Here is a 20,432-nt window from a genome sequence, read left to right as displayed (position 1 = left end):
GTAATGTTATTTTAAATGTTCTTAAGCTTCTTCCTATGTTTCTTCCCATTAAAAAAGTTATGAAGAAATGAGATTCTTGAAAATAATGTTGGATTGGATTTCGTCTTGGAAATGTACTTCATTCCAAGATAGCTATACCCTTGTCTTAAACTCACGGCAGTGAGAGGAAAAAGCTAATGAAAGCAGTTGAACATGTTTAAACCCCCCAGGGTCAATGTCAGCCCCCCACAGAAATGTATTTAGCATAATAAAGAAATCCCCATAAAGATCAATCAGTTTAACCTACAGATATCTGTGAAAGGTGACAGAGCTAGAGTGTTCGTCAGACCGTTTTGCTCTCCGATCCCCCCCAAGCGTCTTGGGACTCGTATGGAGTCGGTAAAACCGATCTGCCAACTTCTATCTGTAGTGTCTGAACGTTTTGGGCTACACACTAATATCCCTCTGTGGAAAGGTGAGACCATCACAAACACGTTTTTGCTCTAGAACGCCCACATGCCTCACAAGACTCGTCTGAATGTTCTTTTCAAAATTCGTCAAGCTCTTTCAAATTGGTCATTGATCATTTCTAGACAACCATTTTCAAGTATTGCAGTAGATTCTTCAAGCACATTTAAGTCAAACCTGTAGCTCGATAACTCAGGAACATTCACTGTGTTCTTGGTAAACAACTCCAGTGTATATTTTTGGCCTTGTGTTTTAAGTCATTGCCCTGCTGAAAGGTGAATTCATCTCTATGTCTGAACCAGGTTTTTATTTGGGATTTTGCCTGTACTTAGCTCCATTCCATTCCTTTTTTATCCTGAAAAACTCCCCAATCTGTAAAGATGACAAGCATACCCATAACATGATGCAGCCACCACGTGCTTGAAAATACGCAGAGTGGTACTGTGTTGTAATGTAATGTAATGTGTTGTACTGGATGTGCCCCAAATATAACACTTTGTATTCAGGACAAAAAGTGAAATGCTTTGCCACATTTTTTGCAATATTACTTTAGTGCCTTGTTGCAAACAGGATGCACGTTTTGAGATATGTTCTGTTCTGTACATGTTTCTTTATTTTCATTCAGTCATTTAGGTTAGTATTGTGGAGTAACTGCAATGTTGTTGATTCATTCTCAGTTTTCTCTGTGATAACAGGCATTAAGCTCTTAAGCTGATCTAAATTGGAGTGGTTGTGAAATCATTGAGCGGTTTCCTTCCTCTCCGGCAACTGAGCTAGGAAGGACACCTGTATTTTTGAAGTGACTAGGTGTATTGACACACCCTCCAAAGTATAATGAAATGAAAATTCCACCCAAAAACTAGTTTTTACTATTTGTGTAATTTGTCATTGTTGATATAGTCCAAAAATGTTCTGCAAATAACAATAACAATCAAGTTTTTAAGATATACAACTTTTAAAATAAAGAAATACAGCTGGTATGATGCATTTTGCATAAACAATGGTATAATGAAACAAATACCAAAATGTAGTTTTTGGTGGTTTTCCTTTTAATAACTACACCATGTACAAAGGAATATTCAAATCAAATCAAATTAGATTTATCACGTGTCGAATACAACAGGTGTAGACCTTACAGTGAAATGCTTACTTACAAGACCTTAACCAACAATGCTTTAAGATTTTTTTTAAACAAGTGTAAAGTAAAATATTGAAAAAAATACATAAAAGTAACAAATAATTAAACAGCAGAAGTAAAATAACAAGCGAGGCTATACACAGGTGGTACCCGTACCGAGTCAATGTACGGGGCACCAGTTAGTTGAGGTAATTGAGGTAATATGTACACGTATATAGAGTAAAAGGGACAATGCATAGATTATAAATAGAGAGTAGCAGCATAGAAGAGGGGTCTGGGTGGCCCTTTGATTAGTTGTTCAAGAGTAGTATGGCTTGGTGGTAGAAGCTGTTAAGGAGCCTTTTGGACCTTGACTTGGTGCTCCGGTACCGTTTGCTGTGCGGTAGCAGAGAGAACAGTCTATGACAAGGGTGGCAGGAGTCTTTGACAATTTTTACGGCCTTCCTCTGACACCGCCTGATATAGAGGTCCTGGATGGCAGGAAACTTGGTCCCCGTGATGTACTGGGTTGTACACACTACCCTCTGTAGTGCCTTGCGGTCGGAGAACAAGCAGTTGCCATACCATTCTGTGATGCAACCAGTCTGGATACTCTTGATGGTGCAGCTGTAGAACCTTTTGAGGAACTGAAAACCCATGACAAATCTTTAAAGTCTCCTGAGGGGGAATAGGATTTGTCGTGCCCTCTTCTAGACTGTCTTAGTGTGTTTGGACCATGAAACTTTGTTGATGTGGATACCAAGGAACTCGAAGCTCTCAACCTGTTCCACACCAGCCCCGTCAATGAGAATGGGGACATGCTTGGTCCTCCTTTTCCTGTAGTCCACAATCATCACCACACGGCCAGGTCTCTGACCTCCTCCCTATAGGCTGTCTCATCATTGTCGGTGATCACTGTTGTGTCATCTGAAAACTTGGTGTTGGAGTTGTGCCTGGTCATGCAGTCATGAGTGAACAGGGAATACAGGAGGGGACTGAGCACACACCGCTGAGGGTCCCCCGTGTTGAGGATTCAGTTGTAGATGGAGGTGTTAAGTCCCAGGGTCCTTAGCTTAGTGATGAGCTTTGAGGGCACTATGGTGTTGAACACTGAGCTGTAGTTAATGAATAGCATTCTCACGTAGGTGTTCCTTTTGTCCAGGTGAGAAAGGGCAGTGTTGAGTACAATAGAGATTACATCATCTATGGATCTGTTGGGGAGGTATGCATATTGGAGGGGGTCTTGGGTTTCTGGGATAATGGTGTTGATGTGAGCCATGGTGGAACACGTGGAAGACATGATAGACTGGATGGCAACCTTGTGGCCCCTGGTACGGGAACACGTGCTGGAAGCCCAGGAGGCCCAAGCACGGGTGTACAACAGAGGGACACTAAGAAGAGACCTCCAGCCAGGAGACAAAGGGTTGGTGTTGGTCCACACCTCAGAATGTACGTTTTTCGACCAATGGAAGTCCTTGAAGGTGGGTGAAGTTAACTATAGGGCCAGACAGCCGGGACACAGGCATCTGACCCAGATTTACCATGTGAATTTGCTGAAGAAATGGAATGCACATGATGTACTCGACTCAGACGGCAGGGAGAGGGGAGTGGTGATTGAAGGGAGACATCTTTCAGCCCGCTGGCTCCACCCCTGAGCCTTATATGGACTTTCTGCCCCAACGAGGCAAGTCTGTGGGTCATTAAGCCATGGAGTGCTTGGGGATGAAAGAGGAAGCGGGCTGCACAAACAGAGAAAGGACTGAGAAGGAAGCCTGTGTTATGGAGTATGAGACAAGAGAGAATGATCTGTGTGATTACTCATTGTGACCTGGACTGTCTGATTACCCCCACTGTGTACCGAACCAATTTGGCTGAGGACCCGAGTTTTAGGATTACCCCTGGAGAACGGAACGGACAAAGAGAACTGGGCTGTGAACTGGTTACTGAATTCCCCCCTTTCCCAAGGTGTGCTCCATAATAAATTCCCCATTCGTATTCTAGTTGTGCTTTATGTGCGTGTTTGGTTATTGGTGACGCGGAACGCTCACCCCCTTGAGCCTTTCTTCAATACACAATAGCACAAATCAAATCACATTTTATTTGTCACATACACATGGTTAGCAGATGTTAATGTGAGTGTAGCGAAATGCTTGTGCCTGTAGTTTCGACAATGCAGTAATAACCAACGAGTAATCTAATCTAACAATTTCACAACAACTACCTTATACACACACAAGTGTAAAGGAATGAAGAATATGTACATAAAAATATATGAATGAGTGATGGTACAGAACAGCAATAGGCAAGATGCAGTAGATGGTATCTAGTACAGTTATACACATGAGATGACTAATGTAGGGTATGTAAACATATAAAAGTGGCATTGTTCAAAGTGGCTAGTGATACATGTATTACATCAAGATGGCAAGGTGCAGTAGATGGTATCTAGTACAGTATATACATATGAGATGAGTAATGTAGGGTATGTAAACATTATATGAAGTGGCATTGTTTAAAGTGGCTAGTGATACATTTGATAAATGTTTACATTACTAAAGTGGCTGGAGTTGAGTCAGTATGTTGGCAGCAGCCACTCAATGTTAGTGGTGGCTGTTTAACTGTCTAATTGCCTTGAGATAGAAGCTGTTTTTCAGTCTCTCGGTCCCTGCTTTGATGCACCTGTACTGACCTCGCCTTCTGGATGATAACGGGGTGAACAGGCAGTGGCTCGGGTGGTTGTTGTCCTTGATGATCGTTATGGCCTTCCTGTGACATCGGGTGGTGTTGGTGTCCTGGAGGGCAGGTAGTGTACCCCTGGTGATGCATTGTGCAGACCTCACTACCCTCTGGAGAGCCTTACGGTTGTGGGCGGAGCAGTTGTCGTACCAGGCGGTGATACAGCCCGACAGGATGCTCTTGATTGTACATCTGTAAAGGTTTGTGAGTGCTTTCTTCAGCCTTCTTCACCATGATGTCTGTGTGGGTGGACAAATTCAGTTTGTCCGTGATGTGTACACCGAGGAACTTAACTTACTACCCTCTCAACTACTGTCCCGTCGATGTGGATAGGGGGGTGCTCCCTCTGCTGTTTCCTCAAGTCCACGATCATCTCCTTTGTTTTGTTGACGTTGAGTGTGAGGTTATTTTCCTGACACCACACTCCGAGGGCCCTCACCTCCTCCCTGTAGGCCATCTCGTCGTTGTTGGTAATCAAGCCTACCACTGTAGTGTCGTCCGCAAACTTGATGATTGAGTTGGAGGCGTGCATGGCCACGCAGTCGTGGCTGAACAGGGAGTACAGGAGACGGCTCAGAACGCACCCTTGCGGGGCCCCAGTGTTGAGGATCAGCGGGTTGGGGATGTTGTTGCATACCCTCACCACCTGGGGGCGGCCCGTCCAGTACCCAGTCGAGCTTGATGACGAGTTTGGAGGGTACTATTGTGTTAAATAGTGAGCTGTAGTCGATGAACAGCATTCTTACATAGGTATTCCTCTTGTAGAGATGGGTTAGGGCAGTGTGCAGTGTGGTTGCGATTGTGTCGTCTGTGAATCTATTGGGGCGGTAAGCAAATTGGAGTGGGTCTAGGGTGGCAGGTAGGGTGAAGGTGAAATGGTCCTTGACTAGTCTCTCAAAGCACTTCATGATGACGGAAGTGAGTGCTACGGGGCGGAAGTCGTTTAGCTCCGTTACCTTGGCTTTCTTGGGAATTGGTTTTGGGATCGTGAAATGGCGGCCATCTCCTTCTGCGCCATTGAAACAATGTTTGCTTTTTTATTTTTACTCAGCTACCAATAGGTGCTCTTCTTTGCAAGGCATTGGAAGAACTCCATGGTCCTTCTGGTTGAATCTGTGTTTGAACTTCAGTGCTTGACTTAAAGACCTTACAGTATGTGTGGGGTACAGAGATGAGGTAGTTTGACACTATTATTGAATACAGAGTGAGTCCATGTAACTTATTATGTGACTTCTTAAGCAAATGTTTTCTCCTGAACGTATTTAGTCTTGCCCTAAAAGTGATTGAATGCTTATTGACTCAAGACTTTTCAGCTTTTCATTTTTTATTAATTTGTAGAAATGTCGAAAAACACAGTTCCACTTTGACATGATTGGGTATTGTGAGTAGGCCAGTGACAAAATCTAAATTTAGTCCATTTTAAATCCTGTTACACAACAAAATGTGAAAAATGAAAGGGATGTGAATACTTTCTGAAAGCAAAAACATTTGAATTCTTAAATGATTAATGGCTAATCCACCAGAGACTGTTTGGAGTACAGCCAATGTAGACGTTGTCCTCTACCTATCCCTCTGTTTATTTTACTCTCACAAGCAATTTCACTAATCTCTCTCTCTCTCTCTCTCTCTCTCTCTCTCTCTCTCTCACCTCATTCCTTCTCCCTCTTTCAAAATTTTCCCCATTTCTCTCTGTCCTCAACCTTTATCTCTTCTTCACTCGCTCTCTTTCTGTCATCCCCCCTCATTCTATTTCTCTCTCTTTCCCCCCCCTCTTCTTTTCTCTTCATCAGGCCGGACTAAATTACCGGAGGCAGAGGAGACTGGACCCATATTTCCTTATCCTCCTACTTGTCCCGGAGATCGTATTGCTGGACAAAACCATTTGTTAGGATGGAGTACAACAATTCACAAAAAAAGTAAAGGGTTACTGGCTCAGTTCCCTCCAGACATAACCTTACATGTCTTACTCTTCATTTGTCAGCCAAAGAAAGTATGAAGCTCTAGAAATCTACCTCACTTCTATTTACAGATGCAGCTCATGGAGATCTCAAAGCCAAATTGCACTCTATTCCCTTTGTCGTGCACTAATTTTGAACATGAGCCCTGGTCAAAAGTATTGGGCTAAAGAGGGAATAGGGTCCCATTTGGGATACAGCCAAGGACTGCGATGGTCTTCTTCAGTAGAACATATTTTGGAGTATGGTTAACTCTAGCTAGTGGGTATGCCGAGTTATACACGTGTGTTATGTTTCCAATTAAGTAGACATTTGAGCAGTCCGGGGGCTGACCGATCAAATCCTATTAAATTAAAGGGACTTAAAAGCAGTCTAGAAGACAAATATTTGAAGTACAGACACTCACATAAACCCAAAATATCTGGTGTGTGTCATACAGGAAATGTCACTTTTAATCTGAAATCAAAACACTAAGGAGGTTGAGGTTTCAGAATGTTTCTTTTTGTGGAGTGTATGTAGACAGTCTCTTGTTGACAGATTATCTAGGAATGGACAGAGACACACACATACTTTCAAAAGGATTATCTTATATAAAACGCACCTTGAAAGGCACACACACACATGCACACATGCATACTGTACGCAGCGCCCCTGGTCGTCACAGCTCTCCACAGACAAGTGCCTCAGGGATTCTGTTAGAGTGTGCACATTAATTTATTTTAAAGTGCAGGCTTCAGAGGAACAAATGGGGATATTAGAGGCATCAAACGATTCTTTGATTTATTTGCCTCTGCATATCAATGTATGTAAAAAGGGAAACAGAATGGCCCTGAAGAGGAATGCAATACAGGGCTTGGATGGAGCTCCGTGCTGTGTAAGAGCAAAAGACTGGCCTGAAAATGAACTTCATCATTATTCCTTTCATTTTAATTTGATGAATAATAAGACAATTCATGTAATTTCACAGGGAATTTCAACTTTTGTTATTAGAAAAGTGATAGAGAGGAGGACAAAGTGAAGCGACATTATGAAAAGAACAATAAACACAAACTCAAATTGCGATTCTCTTCTCCGGGCCCTAAACCTATTTGCAGTGTTTCTTGAATGTGCCAGACTGCCCAGCGCACAGTTGGGGAGTATTGACTATAAGCACATGACCAATTTACAGGGTTTACAACAATACGAGGGAGAACAGGATATGATGCTTCAGTAACTTCATGCTACATCACAACAGGCCGTGAATGGGAGTCCCATAGGGTGGCACACAATTGGTCCAACGTCGTCCGGGTTTGGCCGGTGTAGGCCGCCACTGTAAATAAGAATTTGTTTTTAACTGACTTGCCTAGTTAAACTCAATTTTTGCCTAAAATGACATACCCAAATCTAACTGCCTGTAGCAAGGATATGCATATTCTTCATACCATTTGAAAGGAAACATTTTGAAGTTTGTGTAAATGTGAAATTAATGTAGGAGAATATAACACATTAGATCTGGTAAAGATTGCCCAAATGTGCCTAATTGGTGTATTAATACATTTTCAAGTTCATAACTGTGCACTCTCCTCAAAAAATAGCATGGTATTATTTCACTGTAACAGCTACTGTAAATTGGACAGTGCAGTTAGATTAACAAGAATTTAAGCTTTCAGCCAATATCAGATATGTCTATGTCCTGGAAAATGTTCTTGTTACTTACAACCTCATGCTAATCGCATTAGCCTACGTTAGCGCAACAGTCCCGAGTTCTGGACACCGATCCTTTAGAGGTTAAAAATATATATATTTAAAAAAAATTCAGTTCACAGCAATTCTGTGTGACTCAGTCAGTAGAGCATGGCACTTGCAACACCAAGGGTTGAGGGTTAAATGTATGCCAAATATATGCACGCACGACTGGTTAAAAGCGTCTGCTAAATGGGATATATTATATTTTCAGTAAGTCCCCTTTTTGCCTCCAAGAGGATAAAACACTCTCAAATCCTAACAAACCTCTTTCACAAGAGTTTTACAGCGGTCGACATGAACTAGAATGAAAACAGGCACCTCAGTTGTTTCGGGTCTCTAAAACAGGATTTGGTTTTAAAAATGGTCAGAACAGAACATCTCCAGTTGGTTTACCCAAAGGCAGTTTCTAAAAACCAATGCCCTCCAACCTCACTATAGGAGGCAGTCTCCCTCTCTGTCTGTGGGTTGATGTCATCACGCATCAATAGAGTTGACATGACATGACCGCCAAAGATGGACACTGGCGAGATGTCTTCAGGGGAGGGACTGAGGTTCCAAGGTTCTGCCTGCGTCCTAATTGGCACCCTATTCCCTTTATAGTGCACTACTTTTGACTAGGGGTCTGGTCAAAAGTAGTGCACTATATAGGGAATACGGGGCCATTTGGGACACACACTCTATCTATCTCTATTGAGAACATGAAAAACTGTAGTATTTTAGCTAACCCTTCCACGAACCCTCTTTCTAAACTTAACCCAATTCAACTATCCTTCTATGTAAATTCACCTAACCTTTGTCGCTTTAGTTCCCCCAACCTTTAATGTACACGATCCGAACCTTTGTAGTTAGTTCACCTAACCACCAACGTAAATTCTCCCCGGAATTCTCCTTTGTTGTTAAGACGCAACAAGCAACCTGATTTGAGAGAAATGTGTATAATACTACATGACTTCCAAGACCCTTCCAAGACCTATGACATCATCCAATTGAGCAGACTTGCTGGTGTTTTTACAGTCTTTTATGTCCAACAATGCAAATTCTAATATATATATATATATATATTTTTTTATATATACTTGGGGGGGCCATAATAAAAAACCCAGCGGGGCAACAGTGGGGAACCCTGCTATATGTCCTCTAATTCATATGATATTTTACGACTGCTATTCCATTCATAATGTAATTTAACACAATGTAACATATATTACTAAATGGAGTGTCACAGAATAAAACAAATTTCCCTGAGACCAAGTTACGCACACACACACACACACACTTGCTTTCTGTTCTCTGGGCTCAGTCCAAGTTCAAATCTCTGGCAACAGAACCTTGTCAAAATCGGACACACTTCTCATTCTTACTTTCAACTCCAGCATCCAGACTCTAACCACCAAGCATAGCTGAGCAGCAGAGATCTGCAGAATAACAGATTACTTCACAAGAAGTTAAATGAGACTGTGGCACAGTGCAGTGTTTAAAGCCACACTGGGCTGGGTAAATATGGGGGCATGGCCACAAGTGTGGTAAAACCAAGACCATTCAATCCCAGAGCAGTCCTACCAGAAAATGAGGTTCAAACCACACCAATGAGGCTGCAGCTGAGCTAAGTACCATGTACAGTATATCTGAAGCGGTTTACCTGAACAGGATATTATGCATATCAACATCCACAACATGCAGTGGCTACATATGTATTCCCACCTAGAACTCATTAGGGATGTTCTGTTCTAGACTGTGTTCTATTTTTGACATGTTCTATGGGATGTCACATTCTCGTTCATTCTATTCTGTATCGTCTACTACTCTAATACAATACTAGGAACAAGCGCCCTTGAATAATACATTGTCATCGATGTACCTTCTTGGTTAAAGTTCTGATTTTGAAATGGTTCAAATAGATTTCTGGGTGCACTGGAATCCCCTAATAATTTCCTGTTTGTTGTGGTAATAGTAATCAATAGGGAACCCAAGTTCGTGTGTGTGTGTGTGTGTGTGTGTGTGTGTGTGTGTGTGTGTGTGTGTGGTGTGTGTGTGTGTGTGTGTGTGTGTGTGTGTGTGTGTGTGTGTGTGTGTGTGTGCGTGTGTGTGTGTGTGTGCGTGCGTGCGTGCGTGCGTGCGTGCGTGCGTGCGTGCGTGCGTGCGTGCGTGCGTGCGTGCGTGCGTGCGTGCGTGTGTGTGTGTGTGTGTGTGTGTGTTTATATATGTAACTTTGCAGTGGTGGAAAAGGTACCCAATTGTCATTCTTAAGTAAAAGTAAACATACCGTAATAGAAAATGACTCAAGTAATAGTGAAAGTTACCAAGTAAAACACTACTTGAGTAAAAGTCTAAACGTATTTCATTTGAAATATAATTAAGTATCAATTGTAAATGTAATTGCTAAAATATACGTAAGTATCAAAAGTAAAAGTATAAAACATTTCAAAATCCTTATACTAAGCAAACCAGACGGCATGATTTTCTGGTTTTTTACATTTACGGATCGCCAGCAGCACACTCCAACACTTAGACAGAAATTTACAACAAAGCATTTGTGTTTGGTCAGAAGCAGTAGGGTTTACCAGGGATGTTCTCTTGATAAGTGTGTGAATTGGACCATTTTCCAAGCATTCAAATGTAACGAATACTTTTGGGTGTCAGGGAAAATGTATGGATTAAAAAGGACATTATTTACTTTAGGAATGTTGTGAAGTAAAAGTAAAATGTGTCACAAATATAAATAGTAAAATAACTACTTTTTACTTAAGTTTACTGTAAGTTTGCATGTGAGGCGTAACTTAGTACTTTGTAAAGCTCAATGACATTTTCATTTTTGAGTTTGAGTAGCAGTCACCTGCTGTTGAACTATGAAGGGGCTTCCACTGCAACAAGCCGTTTGAAGACACCACCAGGTCAAGCTGAAGCCTCCCATGACCCCTCACCACAGAGTCCTGCCTCCCAGAGCAGGCACACACGGGTAAACAACACCACCACACATGTGCAGGTCTCATGGGCAGCCGAAAATGTCAACCGAGGCCCCAGCTTGGGTTTGTATTATTAATATATAAAAATATCATATCTGGGCTAACTATTCCCTTGTGTGTTGTGTGGCAGAAATCCAATAATTAAAGGTCAGAGATTCTCTGAATCACTAACTTCTAGCAGAATGAGATGATGAACATGTGAGTTCAGTTTACTCAGTAGAGAGACACAGGGAGTCATCCCTTCCTTGTTTTTTTTATTTAGGCTTAGAGCAAGTTCCAGCCTTGGTAAAAAATAAATAAGAAGAAGAATTATGTCCTTTTTGATATACCACACTTCTGCCATTGTGCATTACCAGATAAAGTGATTCTGAATCAGTATAAACGAGAATTGACTGGTTCTTTCAGTCAATTTCTATTCATGTATATTACATTATACACCATTAACCCAGATCGCAGAAATGGGGTCTGTTGAGCCATTAATAAGTATTATTTCATCCCCCAACGTCAAATACGTTGATGAACAAACATCACGTGTTTACACTAGAGTCAAGTCAGCTATCTGTGTGACTGGTTAGTGCATCTGCTTGCTCAACTGCAGGCTATTTGACTTGACCTTTTCAGGAGGATGTAACGCTGGAGTGTGTGTGGGGAATGGAAATTGCATCTGTGAGTTGTGTGTGAGAGTTGTGTGTGTGTGTGTGTGTGTGTGTATGTCTGTGTGTGTGAGTACAGGTTACCCATCAAGATAATGCCTTGCCTTAGATGAGTCACCGGGTCTCTCTATAATGACTCGATGACTAAAACTACCTCGTCGTCAAGGTTAGAGAGTACTTGGGCATTGAAGCAAAGTAGCATAATCAATGGTCCCATGTTGTTCCAGAATGCCTTGAAGGTTGTCATAAATTACTCCCATCACCCCAATCATCAAGAAGTCTCTTTATGGAGTTGTAAGGATTAAGGGCATGAGTTCAATCTCCTCAGCCTCTCCCCTTCTCTGGCCATCAGATTTGTCCTTGACGTAGTTGGTATGCAACATTCATTACACTTTTGGAAGGTGCTACAGTTTGAAGTCCTAAACTATGTAATTAGTACTTTGGTCAGGGTAGAATTAGTTTAAAAAGTCGTTAGTGAAGCAAAGTGAAATTAGACAGACACGTGGCTAAGATGCATTAAACCAAATAAAGACTGAACATAGTGCCATTGGCTACATCAGGAAGCCCTTTGAAGCACTAACCAGCAGTGGGCTGAAGGCTCTGTTTCATATTTCTGAGCTCTGGGCTCTTGTAAAAAAGAAAGCAGGATCAGGGACCCCACTCCAGGAAAAAAACATGCCACATCGCTGTTAAAACAAGCCTGTAATCGTTCCCTTTAAGTAACCGGAAAAGTGCCTTGGTTTACAATGAGGACATCTCTAAGTTGGGTAGAAGTGTTGTGGTACAGTATCTCTGCAGCTTTTTGCTTTCCTTTTCCTTTTTGGTAGCAGAATGTCCCTTTCAACAGGGTGCTGTATTTCTATCAATGATTTGCAGCTTGATTCAATGCTGATGTTAAGTTCATGTTCGGTACCTTGGCAACAAAGGTCTTTAACAACATGTTTGAACGGGAACTCTGCAAAACGGACTCTAATGAAGAGGGCTCAAGCAAAGTTAATAACAAATAAGGCCAAGGTGAAACATTGGCTGGCACTAGGCTAGACAGCTTTTCGTCTGATGCGTCGATGCCAGCCAGTGCCAGGTGAGCTGTGACAATCACTGACAGGCACCACTCCAGCCGTCACGCTAGAATGCGTGCTCTGAAAGTGGGCGAGCAGCTGCTTTGGGATCCAAAGTTCCGCCACGTTTGTTCCAAGTGAGAACACTGGCTTATGTCTTACACTTTATTACATGAATAGTATCACAGTTTTGAGGGAGTTTGTGCTGCTGTACAGCCCAGGGCACTGTGCTGAGTGGATCTTTACTACATCTCAAGGGCCTAGTGGTACAGTAGGGTTGACAGCAAACCCCTTCCCACATCACCACAGTTCCTCTCATCTTACTGGCTTATCTCTTGGTTAATATCCCTGTCCCCAGGGAGTCCTGTATCTTCACTATGCACATTCTTGAAAGCATCAGCATTTCCCGTTTCATGCTTTAAACCCCCTCCCCACTGTGAACAAACTTGGACAGCATCATGGGTATTGTGCTGCAAACCAACCTGGTCTCAGAGCATTTCGTATTATTCTGTACATAAATCTGAGACACTCCATTTAGTATGATATGTTACGTTTTGTTACATAAGACAGATGTTTACCTAAGGCAAAAACAAAAGGAAGGTGGCTGGTCGGGGTGGATGGGTAGGCATATAACGGGAATGTCTAGCTACTCAAAGGTTGCGAGTTCAGAAATGATCACAGATAACTTGAGCATTTTGGCTAATTAGAAGCATTTTGCTACTTTGCAACTACTTAGCATGTTAGCGAACCCTTCCCCTAACCCTTCCCATAACCGTTAACCCTAGTTTAACTCTTTAACTTAACTCCTAAATTTAACCCTAACCCTATCTATCATGGGTCCTCAGATCCTCAAAAGGTTCTACAGCTGCACCATTGAGAGCATCTGGTTGCATCACTGCCTGGTATGGCAACTGCTCGGCCTAAGCAGCAGGATGAAGAGGCACATCACTGGGGCCATGCTTCCTGCCATCCAGGACCTCTATACCAGGTGGTGTCAGAGGAGGCCCTAAAAATTGTTGAAGACTCCAGCCTTGTCATAGAATGTTCTCTCTGCTACCGTATGGCAAGCGGTACCGGAGCGCCAAGTCTAGGTCCAAGAGACTTCTAAACAGCTTCTACCCCCAAGCCATAAGACTCCTGAATATCTAATCAATTGGCTACCCAGACTATTTGCATTGCCTCCCCACCCCACCTCACCCTCTTTACACCACTGCTACTTTCTGTTGTTGTCATTCCATGCATAGCCACTTCAATAACTCTACCTACATGTACATACTACCTCAACTAATCGGTGCCCCCTCACATTAACTCTGTACTGGTACCCTCCTGTATATAGTCTCGTTATTGTTGTTTTACTGCTGCTCTTTAATCTCTTATTCTTGTCCATATTTTTTGAAACAGCATTGTTGGTTGGGGGCTCATAAGTAAGCATTTCACTGCTGTATTCGGAACATGTGACTAATACATTTGATTTGAACCCCTAGCCTAGCTAATGTTAGTGAGCTAGCTAACATTAGCCACCTAGCTAGAATTGTTAACATATCATACAGTTAGCTTATTCATAACATATAATACAAATTGTAATTCATAACATATCATACGAAATATGCGATGGACATCCACAAATTAATACATACTATACGAAACTTAGAATATCATAAGCATTTCACTGTTGTATTCGGCGCATGTGACTAATACAATTTGATTTGAAAAATGGAGTCCTCGGATTTACATACAAAATAATACGAAATGCTCTGAGACCCGGTTGTATAAGCGCCTGCTCCTTTACCTGTTAACAAAATGAGGGGGGATAGATCAGGCAAAGATACTGGTTAGCTACGTGAATAATGCCTCTGTCGTTTTCACAACAGGGGGTTTTCCATTAGTGGATAACAGCAGTGCTGCTCTGCTTGTCCTTTTCCACTGACGCAGATTCCCCCCGGTGTGTTTCACAGTCCAAATGGCATATCACTGCGTTGGTAACACCCTGCCAGTGCAGTGCTGGGGTCCTGGGTATGTTCGCTGTCGGTGCGTTTCTCAGTTCACTGGGGAGCTGAGGAAAGCTGGCCAGGGGCCATCACTTCACACTGAGACCATGTGTCTCTGAGGTCTGTAGCCTCCTATCCTCTACATCCCCTGTCTCTTCCTCCTGCTGCTACGTCAGTATGGACGGGAATAGAATCCGCCAGGTCCTCCTAGTTCAGGGATCAGTGGAAAGTCAATGATCTAAAGTCGTTGTTTCCCTGATAAATCTTTTCCTCTTTCGTAATCACTTAAGTGTTAAAATAATTGACGAATCATGAAGTTGTGTACAAAGTTTCCAAGTGGTGGCAATTACAAAACTTGTGCACGAGAAATATCCACATGGGTATAACACGAAAGTAATTTAGGTCCGTCCAATTCAACACAATTCGATACATGTCAGCTGAAGTATCCCATACAAAAGCACCTTTACCTCTTTTACACTTTATGCGTCTGTATGTTTCAGTGCTCGGCAGTATCTTACCAGATGTCAGCAAGTGTGAATGAAAGGAAGGGTGAAGCAGAAGTATTCTTCCATGGATGCTTTGTCTACAACTCAAACTCGGCAATACCGTTCACAGTGCATTGGGTGCCTTAACTCAGTGGGGCTTGAACAAGTAGGCATAGCAATGTGTTTACCCTCTTCTTACCGTTGTGTTCCCAGACTGAAAATAACCTCAAGTCATTCAATCTAAACGTGTCCGCACACTAAACCAGGCCTGGGGTGTTCACTGAGTTTGAATAGGAGGTTTAGGACTACCCAAACAAAGTGTAACCGAAGCTTATGTGCAGACACTAAACCTCTTAAAAGTGGTTTCCTTGGCCGAGCTACCCAAACAATCCGCATGCATTGAATGCACTGATACTGTACAGCAAAGCATTACCCGATCAAAGAAGAGCGCATACACTCAGGAGTGACAATGATGTGCATTGTTTTTCAACTGTACAATGCATTCAGGCAGTGAAGCTATTTTGATTCATCTCCGTAATCTGATAATCCTTCAAATTGTATTATCGATTTTGTAATCAAAGAGCAGATTAGAGGGGATATAAAAGGAGGATATATAAAAGAGAAAAACGCACCTTTTGACTTTCGATTTTATGCCAAAAGACATTGAAGGCCTATAATCTCTCAAAACGAGGCATGTGAATGAGAAAGTACTCCTTTCAGGGACTTTTCTTCTGCCGTTACAGTACGTACAATGTATGACTCACACAGCTACCATTCTCCTGTGAGAGGTCTATACACGTGAAGTAGCCAGAGGGGCTTTAGAGCCAACCTTTTGTGTTGTTGTGTGTGTGTATGAAATATTAAAAAGGACAGCTTTATCACAGCCAGATCAAATGAAAAGATAAAACAGGCCGTGATTTCAGCGAGTTCAGCCCATGTGCGGAGAAGGAGTAATGAAGTCTCAGGGTGTGTGTGTGTATGTATGTGTGTGTCCATCTGTTCCTGCTAGCTGTTTCATTTCAGTTTAGGAAGTAAACAGTAGACCAGCGCAGGCCGGCCTGTCTGCTACTTCACAACTTTAGATTTTCCTGTCCTCTATTCTCTACATACATACAGTACGACCAATCCCAATAGCTTTATCACACACCACTCTCCATATCAGCTGAGATGGTCAGAGGTTAATAAACAGGGCACTGATGTCGAAGATGTAACTGTGTTAACCAGATTGAGTGAGCCTAAACAATCTTCTTCTGTTGTCTCAACTCAAATGAGACTTCTTGATGATTGGAGCAATTGAAGCAGTGAGACAGTATCTTGCTGACATTAATCGGAGCAGATTAATCCAGGATAATCTGTTCTAAACATTCTCTTACACTATATGTTTAATCTCAGAGTCCAGATAATCTGTGTTGGTGTGGCCTTTGAGAAAACACAGACATGCGTGGTTTTTGGCTGACTGACATGTTGTGTTGTTAGTGGCATGGTGTTTGTCACGTATCACTGCCTTCACCACCGCACAGCGCCTTCACTGGTCAACACCTTCCCAAACAGACATAATTTCAGCATCTAGTTTTGGTTTACATTTGGTTGAGTTGTCAACTAACATGAAATTAATGTGAAATAAAAAAAATATAAATCACCATGTCATTGTCATTGGATTGAGGTAAAAACAATTTCCTTACGTTGATGACTTTTTTCAAATCCAATCATTTTCCCACGTTGATTCAACGTCATCACATTTTTTGGGTTGAAATGATGTGGAAACAACGTTGACTCAACCAGTTTTTGCCCATAGGGTGGGCCCTGGGAGTCCAGAATGAAACTCACAAAACAAGACTGCGCTTGTGTGAACATGTGTTTGAGTCTCAGAGTGGATTTGTCCGTGTGTGTGCGTGTGTTCGTGTGTTCGTGCGTGCGTGCCTGTGTGTGTGAATGTATTTGAATAATAAACGCCACTCCAGCAGGACACACTTCACTAATATGCTGGACAAAACCGAACAAGGCTGCATTACACCTAGGTCAAACCAGCGCTGCATTACATTCACCACCTCATTCATCCAACCTTGTCATGAGTCAGAAAATCAATTTAGACATTGATGGGTCATGACAGAGCATGCACTGCAGGGTTGAGGGCCGGGCCTGTGAGTGACAAGTATCGAGCACAAGAACGTGGATCCTGTCTACTGAGCCATTAAATAACATGAATCTTGGCAGGATTATTATAGAGTATTATGAACTATGGAATAATGGTATTTTCTTCTCGGTTTCATACTGTACTGTTTCATGTTGTATTGGATTGAGTATGAAACACTTAGCCGTAACCAAGGCTATGGGGTTGTGTGGGTGTGACATCAGAACATAGGAACGTGACAGGCGGGTGTCGTGTTATTATCTGTTTCTGTTATGTGATGTGTTGGATATGATGGAGGAATGACAGTAGGAGGAGGACAGTGTTACTCACCTCAGCCTCATAAAGAGGATGAAGGCCACCAGCAGGGCTGCCAGAGAGATACAATGTCCCATGTAGTTTATGATCACCGCTATGTGGTAGTGCAGCTTGCTCTTTTTCTGCAGAAAGGAGGGAAAAAAAGCCAGATAATACGCCAAAAAATACAGTAATATGCAAACAATAGTGTGGACACACAAATCTATACTTGGCAGTGTTCGTCATTGTCAAAGTTAATATAAGATAGCTAATAACTTCATGAGAGAGAGAGTGCACTTTTGTATTGCCTACTGTTAGAAACAGTGCAGAATGTATCATCTATGAATCGTATTATGGCAATTGCTTGGCATCCGACTATAAGGCACTGCAGAGGGTAGCGCGTATGTCCCGAGTACATCATGGGGCCGAGCTTCCTGCCATCCAGGACCTCTATGCCAGGCAGTGTCAGAGGAAGGCCGTAAAAATGTTATAAGAGTCCAGCCACCCAAGTGATAAACTGTTCTTTCTGCTACCGCACAGCAAGTGGTACCGGAGCGCCAAGTCTAGGACCAAAAGGCTCCTAAACAGCTTTTACTCCCAAGCCATTAAGACTGCTAAACAATTAATCAAATGGCTACCTGGACTATTTGCATTGATCCCCTTCTTTTTGCACAGACTCTCTTGCACAGGCTCTATGCACCCTCACTGGACTCTACCCACACACTCACACATACTGCACTGACATTCCAACACACACACACACACACACACACACACACACACACACACACACACACACACACACACACACACACACACAGACACACACACACACACACACACACACACTCTTCACATATAGTACGCTGCTGCTACTCTGTTATCTATCCCGATAGCCTAGTCACTTTTACTCCTACCTACATATAACCTAAAATACCTCAACTAGCTCATACCCCTGCACGTAACCCTAACTCGGTACCTGTATTCCTTGTATATAGCCTCGTTGTAATTATTCAAGTTAATATTTCCTTTTTGCTATTTAGCAAATGTTTCTTATTTTAAATATCTGCATTGGGAAAGGGTTCGTAAGTAAGCTTTTCACAGAAAAGTCTACACCTGTTGTACTCGGCGCATGTGACAAATACAATTATCTTTGATTATGTGGTCTTTACATATGTCAATAGTTCATGCATTACAGCCTGCGGTCATGAGGTCATCATGTACAGCAGACTTTGCAAAGGATCTATAAAAGTCACATAAATTAATTATCTCTAAAACCAGTTTACAGTTTTTTACATTTGCTAACAAGTGTTTACCTATACTTAAGATACTTTCTCTAAACTCTTAACACAGCAACACACCTACATCACACAATTTGCCAAATAGTTCATTTTCTGCTCAGAACCACATTTTGTTCATTAAATACCAACTCTACATTTCAAAATGCAAAGAAACGTTCTTTACATAAACTAACTCAATCAAAACACGACAAATCCGACTCATTATCTAATAATTCTGTCAAAACACTAGCACAAGTTTTCTATCCAAGAGGAACATACAGTTGAAGTCGGAAGTTTATATAGACTTAGGTTGTAGTCAATAACTAGTTTTTCAACCACTCCACACATTTCTTGTTAACAATCTATAGTTTTAGCAAGTCGGTTAGGACATCTGCTTTGTGCATGATACAAGACATTTTTCCAACAATTGTTTACAGACAGATTATTTCACTTATAATTCACTGTATCACAATTCCAGTGGGTCAGAAGTTTACATACACTAAGTTGACTGTGCCTTTACACAGCTTGGAATATTCCCCAAAAATATGTCATGTCTTTAGAAGCTTCTGATAGGCTAATTGGCATTTGAGTCAATTGGAGGTGTACCTGTGGATGTATTTCAAGGCCTACCTTCAAACTCAGTGCCTCTTTGCTTGACAATATGGGAAAATCAAAAGAAATCAGCCAATACCTCAGAAAAAGAATTGTGGACCTCCACAAGTCTGGTTCACCCTTGGGAGCAATTTCCGAACACCTGAAGGTACCACGTTAGTCTGTACAAAAAATAGTACGTAAGTATAAACAACATGGGACCACGCAGCCGCCATACCGCTCAGGAAGAAGATGCGTTCTGTCACCTAGAGATGAACGTACTTTGGTGGGAAAAGTGCAAATCAATCCCAGAACAACAGCAAAGGACCTTGAAGATGCTGGAGGAAACAGGTACAAAAGTATCTATATCCACAGTAAAACGAGTCCAATATCGACATTACCTGAAAGGTTGGTCAGCAAGGAAGTAGCCACTGCTCCAAAACCACCATAAAAAAGCCAGACTGCGGTTTCCATGCACATGGGGACAAAGATCATACTTTTTGGAGAAATGTCCTCTGGTCTGATGAAACAAAAATATAACTGTTTGGCCATAATGACCATCATGATGTTTGGAGGAAAAAGGGGGAGGCTTGCAAGCTGAAGAACACCATCCCAACCATGAAGCACGGGGGTGGCAGCATCATGTTTTGGGGGTGCTTTGCTGCAGGAGGGACTGGTGCACTTCACAAAATAGATGGCGTCATGAGGAAGGAAAATTATGTGGATATATTGAAGCAACATCTCAGACACCAGTCAGGAAGTTAAAGCTTGGTCACAAATGGGTCTTCCAAATGGATAATGACCAGAAGCGTACTTCCAAAGTTGTGGCATAATGGCTTAAGGACAACAAAGTCAATGTATTGGAGTGGCCATCACAAAGCCCTGACCTCAATCCTATAGAACATTTGTGGGCAGAACTGAAAAAGCATGTACGAGCCAGGAGGCCTACTAACCAGTTACACCAGCTCTGTCAGGAGGAATGGGTCAAAATTCACCAAACTTATTGTGG

General features: G+C 42.1%; 1 protein-coding gene across 1 annotated transcript in view; it reads right to left on the bottom strand.

The window, feature by feature from the left end:
* The window catches only part of LOC109892213 (corticotropin-releasing factor receptor 1-like), a 153,062-nt gene that overhangs the window by 40,072 nt on the left and 92,558 nt on the right, over positions 1-20,432 (bottom strand). Inside the window, exon 6 of the mRNA XM_020484648.2 lies at positions 17,589-17,695. Within this exon, the coding sequence (XP_020340237.1) occupies positions 17,589-17,695 (107 nt within the window). The remainder of the gene's footprint in view (positions 1-17,588; positions 17,696-20,432) is intronic.

Source organism: Oncorhynchus kisutch, linkage group LG6 (assembly GCF_002021735.2).
Source record: "Oncorhynchus kisutch isolate 150728-3 linkage group LG6, Okis_V2, whole genome shotgun sequence".
Taxonomy (NCBI): Eukaryota; Metazoa; Chordata; class Actinopteri; order Salmoniformes; family Salmonidae; genus Oncorhynchus; species Oncorhynchus kisutch.
Note: the sequence above shows the minus strand (reverse complement) of the source record. Positions and strands in the feature narration are given on the sequence as shown.